The sequence below is a fragment of the Grampus griseus genome, assembly GCF_964374135.1.
Source record: "Grampus griseus genome assembly, chromosome: 13".
Classification (NCBI taxonomy): Eukaryota; Metazoa; Chordata; class Mammalia; order Artiodactyla; family Delphinidae; genus Grampus; species Grampus griseus.
In genome coordinates this window covers 47467819-47486690 of record NC_139007.1, presented here as the reverse complement: position 1 = coordinate 47486690, position 18872 = coordinate 47467819, and the positions used below count along the sequence as shown (strand labels likewise).

The 18872-nt window shown below is 35.4% G+C and overlaps 1 protein-coding gene across 3 annotated transcripts in view; it reads left to right on the top strand.

The window, feature by feature from the left end:
• Positions 1 to 16732, top strand: part of FAM184A (family with sequence similarity 184 member A) — a gene marked incomplete at its 5' end in the record, with an annotated part of 119950 nt that extends 103218 nt beyond the window's left edge. The window contains 7 exons of one of the 3 annotated variants that reach the window (XM_082668584.1): positions 1403 to 1530; positions 2895 to 3079; positions 3523 to 3669; positions 9981 to 10098; positions 12058 to 12162; positions 14652 to 14854; positions 16441 to 16732. In XM_082668584.1, coding sequence (XP_082524710.1) covers positions 1403 to 1530; positions 2895 to 3079; positions 3523 to 3669; positions 9981 to 10098; positions 12058 to 12162; positions 14652 to 14854; positions 16441 to 16522 — 968 coding nt within the window. In that variant the 3' untranslated portion in view covers positions 16523 to 16732. The remainder of the gene's footprint in view (positions 1 to 1402; positions 1531 to 2894; positions 3080 to 3522; positions 3670 to 9980; positions 10099 to 12057; positions 12163 to 14651; positions 14855 to 16440) is intronic. The other 2 variants (XM_082668585.1, XM_082668586.1) reach the window with 2 other exon arrangements.
• Between the last annotated feature and the right edge of the window lie 2140 nt (positions 16733 to 18872).

The window sequence follows — 18872 nt, the reverse complement described above, 5'->3', positions numbered from 1 at the left end:
GCGCAGGCTCAGCGGCCACGGCCCACGGGCCCAGCATCGGCAGGCGGACTCTCAACCACTGCGCCACCAGGGAAGCCCCAGTTGGGTTAATTTTTGCAAGACTCAAATCTCACCATGTGACTTCCCCACTTTAAATCCTTCAGTGATTCCTCATATCCTTCACCAGGTCCTGTCAATTTTTCCACTGAAGCAGCCCTTAACAGCAGGGGAAACTGAATTTATGCTCTACATGAGGGTCTCGGGAGGAGCCTAAGTTGACTTGCTACAAGCACAGCATTTCTTTGAAGTCTCATGTTTCAGCTTTGAAATTTGTAACTTGTATTTTACTCATATATTCAGTGTTAACATTAAAAACAGTGGCTTTTCCAAAAATCTTCATGTAAAATTCATGTTTTGGAAGATGATCATGTGTACTCTAAAAGTCCCTCAGGCACACTGCCACACACATCTTAGTTTGAGGACCATGAATGTAAACATGGAGTGAAAATCATTTTGTACTAAAACTTTCTCAGGCTGGGCTCCGTTTTCTTTCCAGTATGACCACTTGCTCTGTGGGTGCCTGCCATACCAAACTTCTTATAGCTTGTCTGACAGAGCTGGTTCTTTCTGCTTTTGCATATGTTACTCCTTCTTCCTGAATGCTTTTATCTTTCTCCACTTGGAGAACCCCAGCTCAGTCTTTTAGACTGTGTTACTGTGACAATTCCTTTGTTGATAGCATCCCCAGTTTCCCTCTCCTAGGAAATCTGGGTTCTTACACCGCCCTGCTTTCATTATAACTGAAACACTGTATTTCATTATAATGTTCATCTCTGATATCCCACCTAATTCCTTGATGCCCTTCCCTCTAGCCTGTGCAATTATAAGAACAGGGTCGTATTTTATTCTCCCATAGTATAGTACCTGGCATTCAGTAAGTGTGGATTGTATGAAATAACCTCAAATTCAGATAAAAATAATGACTTCGAAATCACTAAGAACAATCACCAGACAGTGCTTAACATCTTTGAGGGATATCATGGAAGAAGTCTTACGTGGGTGGGAAGTTGCCTCCTAAATATACATTATAGTACCATTCAACCCTAAAATGTGTTATTCTAGTAGTGAGTGAGAAGAGTTAAAAATTTCCTCTCCATTAGCACCTTACTTGCAAACTGAAAACATATATAGAAAACCTTGATCCATTTGAGCAGCTGAAAATTTTCTTACCCTCTTCAAAGCCAGATGACCTCTAAATTTATATTTTATGATAGTATGTAGTATTTTAAGAGGCATAGACAATCCTATGATATTTTAATGGGAATATGTGTCCTAATTTTAAAAAGTAATACTCTTTTATGATGTTTATCTAAAATACTAATATTTTAAAAATACACGAAATCTTTTTTTCCTTGGATTCCAGCTTCTTTACGCTCAGAACTAAACCATCAACATGCAGCTGAAATTGATGTGTTACGGCATCATCATCATCAAGAATTGGCCGCTGCTAAAATGGAATTAGAGAGAAGTATAGATCTCAGCAGAAGACAGGTAAAGAACATCCTGTTCTGTGATGTCTTAAATAAATGCGAATAGATTTGAATGTTCACAATTTTCTGAAAATTATTTTGTAATAACTAGTATTTTCACTAGTAATTACTTACTATCTATATTAAAGAGTTTTATTTTTAAAGGGAGTTAGGTAATTCAACTTTAGTATAATGGTTTATTTTATGACCTTTTAATTGAATATTTTGAATTTTATTTGCATCTTGAGTGAACAATGAAATGTAAATAATACAGAGTGAAAACAGAATACTATAAAACAGCAGTGTCTGTCCAGTAGAACTTCCCATGATTAGGGACCTCTTCTGTATCTGTGCTATCCACTATGATAGTCACAAGCCAAATATGTCTAGTGTGACCAACGACCTGAATTTTTAATTAAATTTTACTAATTTATTTAATTAATTTCAGTTAATTTAAACAGCCATATCAGATAGCACAGCTATTGAAGTAACAGGTCCTTAGGAAAAAAAGATAATTTATATGTCCATGTCACTAGCACAGCTACTATTCACACTTTTTAAATTTTGCTCATTAGCCAAGTGTACTTTCTTTAATTAGATGGTTTGTGATCCTGAATGTATGTCTGGATGAATGGATTTCTAGTCATAGTACAATGAAGGCTATTCCCTGTTTATTAGTTTATTACTTATGACTTTCACTTTGTTAGTCTTCAAATATGTTAAATGATCAGCTCAAATTTTTCTTCATTACTAGAAAGTTTTAAATGAGCCACCTTATAACCATGGAGGGAACTTATATTCTCTCCAACTAGGCTGCTGCTGAAATTGACAATGTCTAGGCCTGCAGAATTTGCAGAAAACAGTGACTTGTAGGAAAATGGAAGGGAGCTTATCTGTCAGACAGGATAACTACTAGACCGGCATGAAGCAGACAAAGTCTTCTAAGCAATGGGATGTGTATATACTGGGATGGCCTCCATAGATGCAGGTCCTTTTAAATTAAAGGGCGATGGCAGCAGCATTTTACTGCAAGACCATGTAACTTATTGAATACTTAAGAGCCCTGTATTCTAATATCGGCTCTGCCATTGATTATAGATCATCCTTGGACAAATCATCTCTTGGGTATTGGTTTCTTCAACAGTAAAATGAGGGAGATGTGCTTATATGGTCTTTTGGGTCCCCTGTGGCCCTGTGGCATCCATATAAACACTTCTTGTATATTGATTATGAAAATAGAGGAGGCCTCGAGGTTCCCTTATTTCAGCAGTTTGCTTTTGAAGCAATGTCAGATTTACGTTTGACATTCCAGTATGTCATTTTCTTTCCCTTAAACACAGAAAGTAAATATGCAGAAAACTTTTAAGAACTATTTGTATTTTTCAGAGTAAGGAGCACATGAGTAGAATAACAGATCTACAAGATGAAGTAAGGCACAGAGAGCATCACATCTCAGACTTGGATAAGGAAGTACAGCACCTTCATGAAAATATAAATGCCCTAACCAAAGAATTGGAACTTAAGGGAAAAGAAATTCTCAGAATAAGAAGTGAATCCAACCAACAGATGAGGTATGCCTTCAGTCACCACAGAAGGAATTTGCAGTGTTACCTGAAAGACTGTTGCAATGGTATTTAGCAATACATGCCTATTTTTATGACTAGATAGCCTTCTAGTAAGATATTGAGGACCACTTTTTACTTTATTTGTTGACTATGTTATAATTTGGATGTAGAAGAAATGTTTATATTTTGAAAGATGTATATACATTCACTAACTTTGGAAATTGTATGTAATTAACTAAAATCTTTTAAAAATGTTATTTTAAAAAGCATTAAAGGAGACAACTTTACCAAGCTAGAAGATTAGAGCAAAGTAAGTACTTTACTTTAGGCTGTTTCCACTAATTTTCTGTATATTATACCTAAAACCATTTCAAATCTGTTAGAATATAGAAAGTTTTGAAAGCTCGACTTCAGAATAACGTTTTCTTAACTAAAAATAAATTAAACAGGTTGCATGAACAAGATTTAAACAAGAGACTTGAAAAAGAGCTGGATGTCATGACAGCAGACCACCTCAGAGAGAAAAATATCATGCGGGCAGATTTTAATAAGACTAACGAGCTACTCAAGGAAATAAATGCAGCTTTACAAGTGTCGTAAGTCGCATTATATTAAAGAAAATTCATGTGTGGACAATAAACTGAGGAGCACTGTGTCTAACCTCAGATTAGCTAGTCTTTTGAATCTAATTAAATGATACTTTAAAAAGAAAACTTAAGTGCTGTATTTACAGATGGTAACTGCAATATGATGTATTCTTTAATTACAAGAAGGCAGTTGAACAATTATGTTTTATGAGCTGCTACTGCTGTGGTTCTACTAGGATAATATTTGTCCTAAGACTGTCTCTCAGGATCATGAACCTATCATGCCATGGTGAAAACTCAAAAGATACCCATTATGTAATATTAAGTAAAAAGAACATATGGTGACCAATGGGGTTATTATGATCCTATATATACACTAATAATACATATTTTACAAAAGTATCAAAAGATCTTAAACAAATACAAACTTTAATGGTAGTGATTCCATCTGTGGACTGGATTAGGAGGTATTGGAGATGGAGAAGAGCAAAAACTTCCTTTTTATTTTATATACTCTACTTACACATTGTTTGAATTCCTACAACAAGCATTTGATTGTTTTATGATTTTAAAAATCAATAAATGTAAAACATCACAAAGTTAGTACTCATATATAGTAGCTCCAATATCATTAAAACCCAAAGTTCTAATTATTGCTTTATGTTTTAAAAAATATTTAATAGCCCCTCTCTTTCCTACACACTTACTTATAAACTTCTATAGCTAATGCACCTGGCATTCACTCCATCTCTGTGGCCTAAACTGTGGTCCAGTTTAAGTTATCTCAGAAATAATTTACTCTAAGCTGCTGCAATGGTTTATTCACTTTCAGTCTCTCCTCTTCCAATCAATTAAAAAGCCTTCATAAAAAAATATAAATATCTCCATATACTTCAATAAAGTCAAAATAGTGACTTAATCCCATTACCCTCAGTGTCAAAGTCAAACTTAAACTCCAGTGTGCCGTCTCCTGCCTCATCCCAGTCACCCGTATTCCCTGTCTGCTACCTTTGTGTCAGCCACACTGATGCTCACAGTTTCCTTCTAAGAGTCTCCTGTGTTATCCTCTACAGTCTAGAATAAGCTTCTATGTCATTCCTACCTATTACCTTCCTCCAATCTAAAAATCATCTTGCATTTCATCCATTTAACCAGCTAAGCCTCCCAGTAAGTCTTGTTAAATTTGTACCACATATGCCCACATTCACTTCAGCTGAAACAGAAAACAGACCCCCAGTCACTGGCATTTACTTCAGAGGCCTCTGAGGTGAGGTGTTCTTTCTAATGGACACATACAGAATTTTCACATCAGTAGGCACTCAATGAATATTTCACAAATAAAATCTTTGAGGATTCCCTATAATATTTACCACTTCATAAAGTTACCCTTGAAATGGTAAAGAGACTCATGAAGTCATTTCCCCAGTCACAGTGATTCTGGGTGTTTGCAGGTATTGGGGTTAATTTTTAAATCTTGTGGGCTGCAGTAAGAGCTTGCACACCTGCCGTGTTGAAAAGCTCATAATCTCAGGCATTTTGCAGAGATGAGTTACAGTGAACCCCAGTGACCACAGTGTTGTTTATCAGGCAGAGGCTAAAATCCTGGTATCGCCCTCTTTATACTCTGAGAAAACATGCTCACAGAAAGAATAACCTCTGTCCGTGTGTCCGGTCTCCTTAGGAATGTTACGTTACAGAGTAAGGGTTATATCTTTGTTTTTACTTTATTCCGTTTTTTATGGTTTTGCGCATTATGAACTTTCAGTAGATAGAAGATAATTTAGTATTTTAATATTCATTTTTAATCAAAGGATTAGTGTGACTCATAAGTCAAATATTTTATCTGTTTTTCTAGATCTACCATTTGTTTTCTACTTCAACTAGGTCTATGCTAACCGACCATATTTCTTTCTTCACCTGCTGTCATTATGTAATTAACCTCTAGTCTTCGGTATCTACTCATTTAGTTAAAAACAAACACATATACAACTGTATTTAGGCTGCAATGTCTAGTAGATTTTTCTGTAATAACAAAAATATGCTGTGTCTGCTCCGTCTGGTATGGTAGCCGCTAGCCACAGAGGCTGTTGAGCACTTGAACAGTGGCTGGCGCAACCAAGGAACTGAATTTTTAACTTCATTTAATTTTAATTAAGTTAAATGTAAATAGCCACACATGGGCTAGTGGCCTCCATATTGAAAAGCACAGTTTTAGACAGGTGGATATTTCTGGCGCATATCCTCAGATGCAGCCTGCTGGGATCTGCTGAGTGGTTTGGATCTAAACAGATGGAAAGCAGGGAGGGTCCATTCCAGTTTAAGGAACTGGGGAGAACAACTTTTGAACTACTCTCAGCCTGTTTCAGAGAACTAAGGGTACCCTACTGAAGTTCCTAATCAACTGCATGCTGACTTTAAAACTTCAAAATCGGCAAAGCCCTGTGGATTCTTGGCAGTGGGTATGGTGGAGGGACTGGTGTGGATTCTTGGCAGTGGGTATGGTGGCGGGACGGGAGGGGCACGGGTCAGCCTGCCACCTGAAGCCTGCAGCTGAGGGGCCTCTGGAGCAGCTGGACATTTCTTGCTTCTGTCCCTGTCCCAAACCTTGTTGGACTCCAGGGAAATGAAATGGGGACAAAAGTTTAAAGGAGGGACTGTACCCTCTAAACATCGTTGAAATGGTGGTAAGAGTTCTGTGTCTCTTACGGAATTATTACTAGAAATCCTCTAGTGCTGGGTATTAAAGTCTACTTAGGTTTTCAGATACGCTACAGAAATTGTTTTATTTTCTTGAGTGGTATAGTATCTTAGTAAAAACATTGTATCTAAGAAATATGTCGTGGTTTTTGTTTTAGAAGCAAATGAGGATGGGCTGTTTTAAAGAACTTTAAGCTAAATGTAAATATACACAGAACTTGGAGTCGTGGCAGATCTTTATTATGCAAAAAAGGTATTTGGTTCAGAGATTATTATTGTTTAGGGTTATTTTACCTTAACTTCTCACTGTACTGAAGCCAAAAGGTAATTTCTTATTGGGGGAAACATTTGAGTTTCTGTACTTGGACTTTAAGTAGGTCAGTAATACCTGATTAAAAAGAAGCTCTCCACCACACCAGAATTACTTATTCCTTAAAAGTTGTTTGAGTTTTTTAAATCTATAATACCCTAATAGTTATAATAATACCCTAATACCATACAGCTTATTTGCATAATCTTGTGAGGTAAGGATGAAGTCGTTCTATTGTCACAAGTCTGAATCTGTGCCTGTAATTTATGGGAAAGAGAAGTTTGACATTAAGCTGCTTGAATTACTATACTTCCTTTACCTTAAGGCTGTAGGAGATAGTATACTAGAGTTCTTTCATTTTATACAATTAAAATTCTAAAATAGGTATGACTATTTTAGAATTTAGTCATATTTTAGAAATTAGTCATTAGTGACTAATAATACTGTTGTTTGGCTCTAAAATCTCAACTTACTGATTTTTTTTTGTCATTTATTTTAAAAGTGTGGAAGGACTATCAACTGGGAAACTTTTTTATACAGCTTTTTATGCATTCATATTTTTGGTTTGTGTTATCCATGAGCCATAGACACTGACCTATATAGTCTCAGAGCCAAAAAAAAAAAAAAAAAAAAAAATCAGGGCGTGCGTGCCTGGGGAGAATCAAGCAGTGGCCCTAATTAGTAGTTTTATATGTTCTACTTCTGTCTGTCCTCTCTTTGTATTACTTCTAATGGGAATCTGTATTTTGAGTAAAAGTCTGTATGTACTTGTGTGGTTCCCTCAAGGCAGTTATTTCCCAGGCTTTAATCCTTCCTAAACAGCCTTTGGGAATTTGGTCATTTCTGGCTACCTATGATATTATTGTCTTAATATTTTTAATTGACTTGTTTTAACTTAATCAACTTTTCCTGTTAAATTTTTAACTCTGCAGTAAAACCATTATCACTACTGAAAAATTTCACCCATTATTCTAAATAGAAGTTAAGCCATAACTATATAAATGTGACTTCTGTGAAAATACAACAGTGTTATTAGATCCTGGCTAGCACTGATGCTTGAGGCCTGCCTGAGTGCTGTGAAACAGCGTAATAAGCATATATGCTATGAAGACCAGTCAAGATACACAGAACCTAACAGACTTTCTCCTTGTGGTCAGAAAGATTAAAGGAGAACAAACTAAACTGTCTCCTGTATCACTAGTCGTTCACACCTAGTCTTTGGGAAGCAGCTGGCTTAGAGAGTTGAGTGGGGCAACTGAAAGGGAAAATGTTGACTGCCCGGTGTTGGCGTGAATGGGCATCAGAAGAGGACGAAGTGTGCTTCCCCCATCAGGATTTTGAAAGACTAATAATTCTTGGAATATGTTTGCAGGTTAAATCTACATCATATTACTTGTTCTCTCCTTTAATGCTTTCCCATTTGTGTTTATATGGATGTTTCTTCAGTTTAATCAATTATTTTTTTCCCTTTACTATCCAGGTATCTTTTAAAAAATTTTTTGGTGCTGTAAAGGTATTTTGTGGAGAAGATTAACTGATAATAATTTTGTAGGTAAAGAATGTTGAAACTAAACAAAAACATACACTGGAATTTAAGTTCAGAGACCTTTATTATGCAAAAAAGGTGGTTCAGGGATAGTAACTGACTATTTTAGACTCACTTTACCTTAACTTCTCATTGTACTGGAACAAAAAGACATAATAGTTATTGTTTTTGTTTTTTTTAACTTTACAAATGAAGTACATGTATTTATTTACACCCCAAGAAGATGCTTTCTGAATTTTCCATACTTAAAAGCAACATTCAGAATTATTCTAAGACATCATAGTTTTAAATAAGGCTTTAAATTGAGTTTTTTAGTGACCATTTACTACCAAGTATTTTTGTTCAGCTGCAGGAAACAGTTCAAAAATCTTGTACCTTGTTTTTACTGATAAAGTACTCCAGTGACATCTTGTGGCTACTCTGGTATGAAACGCAAATGCCTTTTTCCACGTTTCTCAAGCTTTTCAAAACCGTTGCCCATAAAATATAAAACTTTGCCCATATAATGCCACATCATGATAAAATGCAAGGTTAGTTTATGTGAGCTCAGTGAATTGTCACAGAAGAACAAAAGTGAAGATAATGAAACTAGCCTCACACTGAACTGACGAAGTCCCAACTGATCCTGAGAGTCACTCCCTAACCCCACACTTCCTCTCCCTCATACCTCCCTACTTCCCAGATTAGAACTTTAGCCATGGGGCTGGGTAGGGAGCCAAAAATGTTATCTCCAAGTCTTTGGCTTGAGCTGAGTTAGTGGAATTTACTAAAAGTACTCAAATGCACAGATTCTGGTATGCCTCTGGAACTGGAGGGTGGGAGTGGATCACTGATACCTAGAGGATAGATCATCTAGAAGTTACTTAATATTTGTTGACTGAATAAATTTTTCTGTGACTCTTCATTAACCATAATTTTGTTGAGCTTAGTTTATTCTTCGTATTTGGAAAACAAGTTTTAAGATTGTTCTAATTATTTGAATTTTCTAAAATCGAGAGTGCTTTTTTTCAAACTACACTAGCAGTTTCCATTTGCGTCCTCTTCATTCTGCCCTGTGCTATATTCTTAGACTCTGCAGGGTCCATGGCACCTCTGCTCATAAAAAATGGCCTCTATTCTAGAGTCTTCAGTGGCATTTAGTTCTATTACCTTCTCATTTCATTCAGGGCAGAACAGGCCTAGAAGGAAATATGATTCTTCTTTTATCTGATGAACTGGGGTTTTTTTTTTCCAGTTTATATATTCAGTGTATTAACTGATATGCAGAATTTGTAAACTGCATTTCCCATAAACCAGGAAAGAATGATGTCATATGTGTGTGTCCTTTGTACCCCTTTCCTCTGTATCTTCTGTCCTTTTTATATATGTTAACAAACTTTATGTCATCACACAATATCGTATAAGTGGTAAGTTCTCCTAATAGTAAGCCTACATTTCCAGCATCAAGCCTGCATTGCTAGGTTAGTATTATTCAGTATATTATTTCTTCTACAGAGCATACCTCACCTCATTCCCATATACACTTAAATGACTTAAAAATGAGTGAATTCTTCCAAAGTAATCTGCAAAGCCTTTAATAACATCATCTGCACTTGGAGAGCCTTTCATAACACTACCTCTTGAGGCAATCATGTTATTATGCTTACAAGTTTTAACGGAAAAAGTTTGATTTTAAATTTTTGTGTGTTCAACTGAACCAATTTGAAAAATATAGGCATTGCAAAAGAATGTCTGCATCATATCAATGAAAAGTTTTCTTGTTTTTAGACTAGAAGAGATGGAAGAAAAATATCTAATGAGAGAATCAAAACCAGAAGATTTACAGATGATTGGAGAATTAAAAGCCATGCTTACAGAAAGAGATCAGGTCATAAAGAAACTAATGGTAAGTTGTTTGGGTTTGGGGGGTAGGGGGTTCTGGTGTAACCATGTTAGTAATCTGTAGACTGTTGATTGGGAAAACATGAGAAAATATTTTTAAGTAATGCTAAACAAAAGTTGAAAGTACAAAATATATGTATTGTGATTGAACGTTTATTAAAATGTTTATGAATGAGGATAAGAAATACAAAGTAATTTTAAATTTGGTTTTATGGTAAGGAGATTGTGTCTTTTTTCAGTAATTTTTAAAAAGAAATACTTTTTAATACATATTGAATGTTTAATAATGTTATTGCCAGTGTACAGTTAATATACTATTGAAGTGTGTGTGTGTGTATTGTACATGTAGAATTAGAATTGGATGGGAAAGAATGGTCAACACATACATGCACAAGCCTGCATTGCACACTTCCAGTTAGTCCTGTTAACTTCCTAAAGTGTGTCCCACTAAAACCTGATCCAAAGACATACTTCATGGAAAAAGGATTCTATTTTCTTAGGGTTCTAGCCTAAGAAAAGCTACAGGCTCTGTCTTGAGAGTCTCAGTGCACACTGAGATGTTAGCGGCTCTGAAAAGTCCATCAGGGAAGAAAATACAGATTTAACAATAAATACACTGCCTTCATTAAAGTCATTATTCCTCAAGAATTAAAAAAACACAGATGTTTTAAAATTCATAAAACATTTCAGAGTCTTCTAAAATTATATGACCTGATCAGTAATGAAAATATTGCTTTTTACTGCCACTAACAAATAAAAATCAGTAAAACTAGAAATAGAATGCTAATCATTCTGTTTACTCATTGATCTCTTCATGAAAACTTTGGACATTAGCATGCAAAGAGAGCCTAAGAGCATTTATTTCTGAAGTCCTTTTTCCTTAACATATTTATTTCTCTTAGCATTTAGGAAAGCCATCCTGTTGTATGGGACTAGAAGTTCCTGCCAAAAAGCAACAGGTAGTTGATTGGGGTTCATAGATGGAACCCAGGAGCAGGCATTGGAAAGACAGAATATGTGCTACTTCATCCCAATAACCACCCAATTTTCCAAGCTTTGTGAACATGAGCACAGGCATCATAGCTTGCTCTGTCTCTGACAACAGTAGAGTCATGAAAAATTACCTTATATTCTACATATGAAATTAGCAAATGTATTACTACGTTTCATCTATGGTAGAAATAGCTGTTGATTTTCCAATTCTAGCCAGGGAATGGTCTACACTCTTTTCACTACACCCTAAGTCTGTGGACTGTGAGGCACACGGGCTGAGATTAATGATGGTCAGTGGTAACTAGGAGGGGGTTGAAAATCTAGTTCTCCTAGAGCACACAACCCTGCCTTTCACACACACAGTGATCCATTCACTTATGTGTTTACTTCCTACAAATAGGAAGTCTGGTTGTTCAATTAGCACCTGTTGGTGAAGCCAAAGGCAAAGGGTTTATCTCTGCATGGGCCATTCACTGTTTCTCTGTTCTGTGGTTACCATTGCTGTAATACATTGACGTCTCACAGAGGAGATTAGGCAAGATCAAATACTTCTCCAGTACTCAAGAATAATGATATACCATAGTGCCATCTTCATGTCTGGAAACAACTCAGCCATGCCCAGAGCAGCTCCATGAATGCAGGTTAAGCCTGCTCAAAATGCACAGTCAGCCCTCTGGAAAAGAGATGGGCCAAATAAAACATTTAGCTCTAGCCTTGGAGGGAGAAGGTATGAAAGGGTAGAGAAGAATCCCGGAGCACAGGGTTTGAAATGTGTTGAAAACTTACCCACCAGCAGACTTTAAGATTTCTAAGATTTCTAGACCTGACAGGTCTAGAAATCTTTGAATAAGGTATATAAATTTTCATTCAGGTTTTATATTAAATTTTGAATGAAATGGCATTTATACAATGAAGTTTTTAAATATTCAGTAGAAAATGTTTAAGAAATGTTTGTAATTCTTTTTCATAGGAGGATAATAAATTTTATCAGCTGGAATTAGTCAATCGAGAAACTAACTTCAACAAAGTGTTTAACTCAAGTCCTACTGTTGGTGTTATTAATCCACTGACTAAGGTATGTGCTGTAAACATTGTAAAATAGGAGTATGGTTTAAAACTTGATAAAAATTTTTATAAACTATTTAGAGCAGCAGAAGATAAAGCTTCCAAAAATGTTTTCTTAAATTTAATAATCTAGGACTAAAATCTATGAATTCTTTATATACTCATTTTCAAATGAGATGCTAATAATATTCATTTATTTGTTGAGAATTCATATTCCTTAAAACAGTATTTTATTAATATTATAAAACCTTGGTTATACCATTTTGTTTTCTTATATCTTAAAAAAAAGAAAACTCACTTCTGAGTCGCTTCAGGATAACTTCTTGTCATTTCCTTAGTGTTCACTGTCCTCTATGGGGTCTTGAAAAGTACCCCAAGCCCTGTATACCCAACAGCTCTCCCTGACTTAAGGCCTGCCATTTAATGGGCCTTGGGTTGGACATGTATTTTGTTGCCCACTAATCTTCAGAGAAGGGCCTTACTTCTCACAGTCTTAATCACCTTTCTTGACAATTAAAATTGAACATGACCTATTCTTACATTTTGTTGCTGTCTTAGGACAGATAGAAGAGCCTTGCAGATAAATGAAATGGACATGGCTAAGTCTTATACATCTTTGTACCCGAGCTTCCTATGACTCCCATCATAGTGCTATAGGTATAGTGAGTACTAAGTAAATATTTGTTCAGTTGCAAAATTTCATCATGTTTTCTATAAGTTACTACAAATTATTCTAGTGAATAAAGCAAGTAATAAAGAATGAATAATTATGTATATGGGCTTTATAGGGATTACATATCTTTTAGCAGGAATCAGTAGTAGAAATAAAAATGCCCATGCTAAAGCTATGTTTTGGATTCAGATTTAATTAATTTGCACATCATATCTAATTTCTCTTAGGCCCTTAGCCAGAAAAATTTCTGCTTTCAAAGCTCATAAAACTTCTCTATTAAGAAGATGGAATCTATCCTTTCTTCACAACTTAAAGTGCTCCAAACTTTAAACTTAAATGTTTATTAAAACAGAATGACTTGAATGATTTGCAAAATGGAATGAATAAAGTCAGGAAACCTATAGCTGTATCTCCGGAGTCCAAAACAGTGTCTGGCACATAAAGGCCTCTCAAAAAAAAGATTGGTGAATGAATGAATATAGTTTCAGTTTTTAAATTCATTATTTAGGGTGAAATAAGCTTTTAATTAAAAAGCTAGGTTATGAGACTTGTTGAAACAAGATTAGAAATATTTCCTTTTTACCTATTTTATTGGAATTACATTTTTAGCCACAAAACCATTACTGTAGAACTTTACCAATGATACTTTTGATTTCTTAAAATAGAAACCTTAAGTAGGTTTAATTATGCCCTCTCATGACTAGAACAAGAAAATGCTAAAGATACATCTTTGTAAATTAGGGACTCAATTTTCACAAATAATTCTGAAGAAGATACTGTTCTTCCTTTCTTTTTGCAGTTATGCTAAAATAGGCTTCTTTTCAGAGACTTTGTGGTTCACAGAAAATGACAAAGGACAATGTCTAGATAGTTGAGATCATTATAAGCAAAGGAAAAGGACCATCTTGTCTATTAATTGCATTTTTTTCAAACTCTGGAATCATTTTGCAAAAAGTTATTTCATAAATTAGCACACATTTATGTTAATTTTTATTACACAAAGCAAGATGATGTTCATTGAATCTACAGATGAATAGAGACTAAAGTTAATGATTTGAAAGCTGATAGATTTTAATAATCTGAAATTGTATTGCTCTTTTCATCCATCAATTTTAAAGACCAATTAAAAGAAAAAAACATTGACCGCTTTTGTTTTATAACCTTTAATTTTTTTTCAAAGATTGTGAGCTAATGGTAATACTGCCAATTAATTGGTAATTGAGACTTAAGTATACAGATTTCATCTTCCCTCTTCAGAGAGATGATGCAGTGAATTTAAAACCAAATTATTTCTCTAGGTCAGCTCTAAGTCTTAGGTAGAAATGTGAGATTTGATTCAAACTACTTTGCCAAGCATTTTCTCAGTCCTTTTATTTTCCAGGCAAGGACTGCCTCCCTTTGACAGATGGCTAAAGTTCACAGACCTCTCTTTTAAAATTACGTTAACTTTTCACCTTCTCCTAATTTTAGCCTAAACCCGTTTAACCTCATGGTATCCATGAGATCTGCTGTTTCCCCCTTTCCCTTTTCCTCCCAATATTCTTTATCCCTTGGCCTTCTTTCCACCCCCTCCTCTCCTCCCCATGAACCATTCCTAAACATTTCTTCCTCATTCTTTCTGACCTAGCAGCATGTCTGTCTGTGAGGATTCCATGTAGATAAAGAGCACCTCCAAGGATCCCCAGACCGCACTTTGGGTAACAGTGGTTCATCTTAACATCCAGCTTCCGAAATTTTCCCATGCCAAATTTGTATCTTCTATTGTTCCTATTTTCTCATTCGTCCTTATGCAGGGACTGTCCTCACATGTATTATTTTTAATACAGCAAAAGAAGAAGAACAATAAATCACCAACAAACAGGTTTGTGAGTGTTCCCAATCTAAGTGCTCTGGAATCTGGTGGAGTGGGCAATGGACATCCTAACCGCCTGGATCCCATTCCTAATTCTCCAGTCCACGATATTGAGTTCAACAGCAGCAAACCACTTCCACAGCCAGTGCCACCCAAAGAGCCCAAGACACTTTTGAGGTGAGCCCCGTCTCACCAGTGATTTCTTTTCTTTTTTAACTTGAGAAATTTACTTTCTTACATTACAGAAATCTACTACTTTAAGAACAGCCTAGGAAAAGAAATTTTACTGTGAAATGTTTTCAAAATATATTCACCACCTCTCTAGAGAACTCCTTTTTAACTCTGTTAAAAAGATTTTTTCTGTTTCCTTGTCAATTTTCTAAATGCTTAAAGAGGTACTAATGTAATTCATATGCTTAGAATTTTAATATTTGTATTTATGGACCGGTGCTTCATTTTTAGAATTATCACCAGTTTTTCATTAATAAGCCATCCCCCTTATTACAGAAATTCAAGATATTTTTTATTTATTAAGTGGCTTTTGTTTCTTATCTGTTTATTTTTCCCTTGCTTATTTATAAATATATATGCACTTATTGCCAAAATAAAAAATATATAAGCTCTGGGAACTTAATGACAGAAGTAGGAAAAAAATTTTATAATTAATATTCCAGTTTTATCTCAGAGTCCTTGAATAAATGTATTAACAAGTAAAATTTGAATGAAATCCAATTGTTTATCCATTAAATAATTAGTCAGAAAGTGCTGTCATTTTGTGCTTACCTTACTATTACTGATCTTGTGCTATTTTAAAATTTATTTTTTGACTTATTCTTACTAAGTCTCAGTGTCACTAGTAATAATCATACAGGTAGACTACTTTTTTTTTCTAGGCTAAGTGATTAATGACTAGTTAATGACATTATTTTAAATAGAAAAAAATAGCAAGAATGAAAAATAGTCAAATACACCTTTGAATGTGTCTCCTGCTAAATATTTTGTGTTGCTTATTTTCCCTTGTGCATGGGTATGTTCAGGTATCAGTAAGATGCATGTGCATGGGCTCAAGGAACATGACTACTGGAGTTTCCATTACACATTGTTGCGTGCCTTGTAATTTCCCCCAAAGACGGTAGGGATCCTTTTATTTTCTTAACTAGCCCAAAGAATCTTTAGTTAGAGTTAAGATAAGTATAAATTATATAACTTTGAAGATGGAGGGGAAATTGGCATTTTAATGTACTCCTTTCCCCTAGAGTATCTGCTTATGGAATTATGAAAGTTTAATATAAACATACATATATAAAAATATTATACCATGGTTTAGTTACTTAATTTAGTTATAGTTAAGGACACATCTGTAAGAAATGCTTGTGTCAGATTCTAAAAATTTTTTTTAATTAACTAAACGAGAAAAGGTGCTGAACAAGAAGAATGTTACCTGGTTCTCTTATTTCCTACAGTTCCTCCTGAACTTTTTTATTCCAAGAAGGTCACCTGACTTTTCTCAACTGTTTGATTTTTTTGTTTCTTGTAATTGTTGTAATGTGGCTCCTCCTTCACGGACTTCATCTGAGCTGCTGCTGCACTCTCATGGAGTGGAGAACACAGTCCAGTGTAGAGGAAGTAGCAGATCTTTAAAATGCATCTCCTAACGTAGGGAACCAGTTGTGCTCATCTGCACTGATGTTTTATGTGCTTTTCCCTTCATTTTGCAAAACAGCTTAATGCTGGGTTACATGTCTCTCTTTTTATGAATTCAGTCCTCCTCAGAGTGAAGCTTCCCCGGTGGCTTCTCCAGATCCCCAGCGCCAGGAGTGGTTTGCCCGGTACTTCACATTCTGAAAGAATTGCTTTGGCACAGTTCTAGGCGGACTGTTACTAAAAGCATGACCTTATGCAGATCGTTATGTGAACAGGGTTTCCTATGTCAGACACGGTGAAAGTATTTGTCTCTCCAATTGAAAATGCCCTGTATTTCCTGTGATATTTATTGGAATCACTCTATAAGGTACTGTATTATGTGTGTAATTATAACAGTTATTTTTATTTGAGATGGGAGAGTCTTTAATCTTTGTAATTATTGCATAATAAATTTTGTTAGAACAAACAGTTTTTCTTTTTTGCTAGTAAGTTTGTTTTAACTTTTAAATACTTTTTAATTCCAGGTAAGACTTGCCAGAAAAAGTTTTACTACAAAATAATCATACAATATTAAATTACTTCAATAACAAAATCAGGACAGGGAAATATAACCTGTTAATTTGTTTCATTTCCGTGTATAACTGTAACTGTGTTCTCTAAGTTTACAAGGCTAGAATGAAAACACGTGGAAATTATGGACTTTCAAGTATATAAAATACTGCCAACTTATTTATATTGTTTTTTAAAATTATTCCGATAGTTGAGAACCTAGGATTTCTAGTACAGCATCTATGCTCAGTTGTTACGAAGCCAGCTTGTTAGTTTTCTAAATAGGCAATTTGGTACTGACACATGAACATGGACCCAACTAACCACTATCACATGTTAATGAGACCTTAAGTTTTCAGTCCACCTTGGCAGGCTACTGTATTGTATTCCGTGGCCTGAAAGAGTGCATCCATTTCTAACAGTGCTAAATATAGTTGACTCAGTAATTATAGTTGACTCAGTAATGTAGATTTTAGAAGAACCTGGGTGAACATGATCTATGAATGATTATAATAATGTTAAAGACCAACTTTTTAAATGATTGTTGTGTGTCAGGCACTGTGCTGAGGGGCCAGTAGAAAGATTATCTCATTTAATCCTCACAAAATCTTCAAGGAATAAACCACTGCATATGAGTATGCATGGCTGGTAGTGTGTTCTTTAAATTATCCTGAGAAAAAGTTCTTATAAAATGCTTGCTTTGAATTTTTTCTTCAACTAAGAGATTGAATTTTCCAACAAAAAATGGTTAATGCTTATTTCAGAAAACACAGTTATAAGCTCATTTTCTTGCCCCTAGTTTATACATATCTTATAATTTGGACGTTTATTTACCAAAGATTTGATGATTAGAACTCTTGCAGGTGACTATGGGCATACAAAGATGAACACCTGGCCTCAAAGAGCTAATCATATACTCGCTGAAATAGTTCAGTACCAAGTGGTTTTTTACAGCAGTATCAGAAGGGCCACAGTCAGCTCTATGGAGGGTACATTGGGAGTGGAGAAGAGGAAGTGATTGCTGCCTAAGTGGTGGCTACTTGCCTACGGTGTCAAGCTACCTAAGCTGGATATGGAAGTGGTATTCAAGTATAATATTGTATATATATAATATATATAATATTGAAGGATGAGTAGGAATTAAACAGCCCCACCTTTGGTCTGTCTGGTTAAGGCACAAGCTGAAACAACAGTCAGGAAGGAGCAGGCCAGCTGCATCTAAAGAACTCAGTGTAATCCTATAGGACTATGGGGCATAATAAGAGAGCACCTACCTTGTATTAGACAGTATAATTTTAACATTTTTAACCCTTCTACCACCCAGATGAAAAACCTGAACTCCTCCTCTTTGTCATCCCCCCACTATACAGACATACATACACACACACAACTCGTAAAGGTTGAAACCTGTACTCTTTTATGCTACAAACGGCCTGGAATGCTTAGTAAGGAATTCAACTTGATCCTCTAGTATTTGGAGCAGGTAAGAAATAGCATGGTTAGGTTTTAAACTGTTTAGTCAGCATATTGGCCGCAATTTGTTCAGAAAATATGGGGACCTGACTAACAGCAAGACCAATTCAAGATTTATTGAATTGGTTCAGATGAGGACTGAAAGGAAGAATTGTTCATGGGAACGGAAATGAGGGAATAAAGAGTGAAAATGTAGAATTGCTGGGAGTTGGTGACAGATATGTATGGAATGTGAAAGAAAATGAAGTGTGGGCAAAAGATGCAGTGTGATTTCAGGTATGTTGAAATTAAAGTTTCTCTGGAATAACAGAAGCAGTTAAACACAAGGGTCTGGAGTGGAGTATGGCATATATGAGATAAATAAAGTCAAAGCCGTGTGGATGAAACAACAAGGAATAGAGTTGTGAGCAGAACTTTGGGGGGGGCACCAACACTTAAAGGGCACGCAGACCTTGGATGAGAAAGAGAAGTAGAGTTATAGATCCCCAAAAGCATGATGTTGTGAAAGAAGAATGCTTCAAGGAGAGAG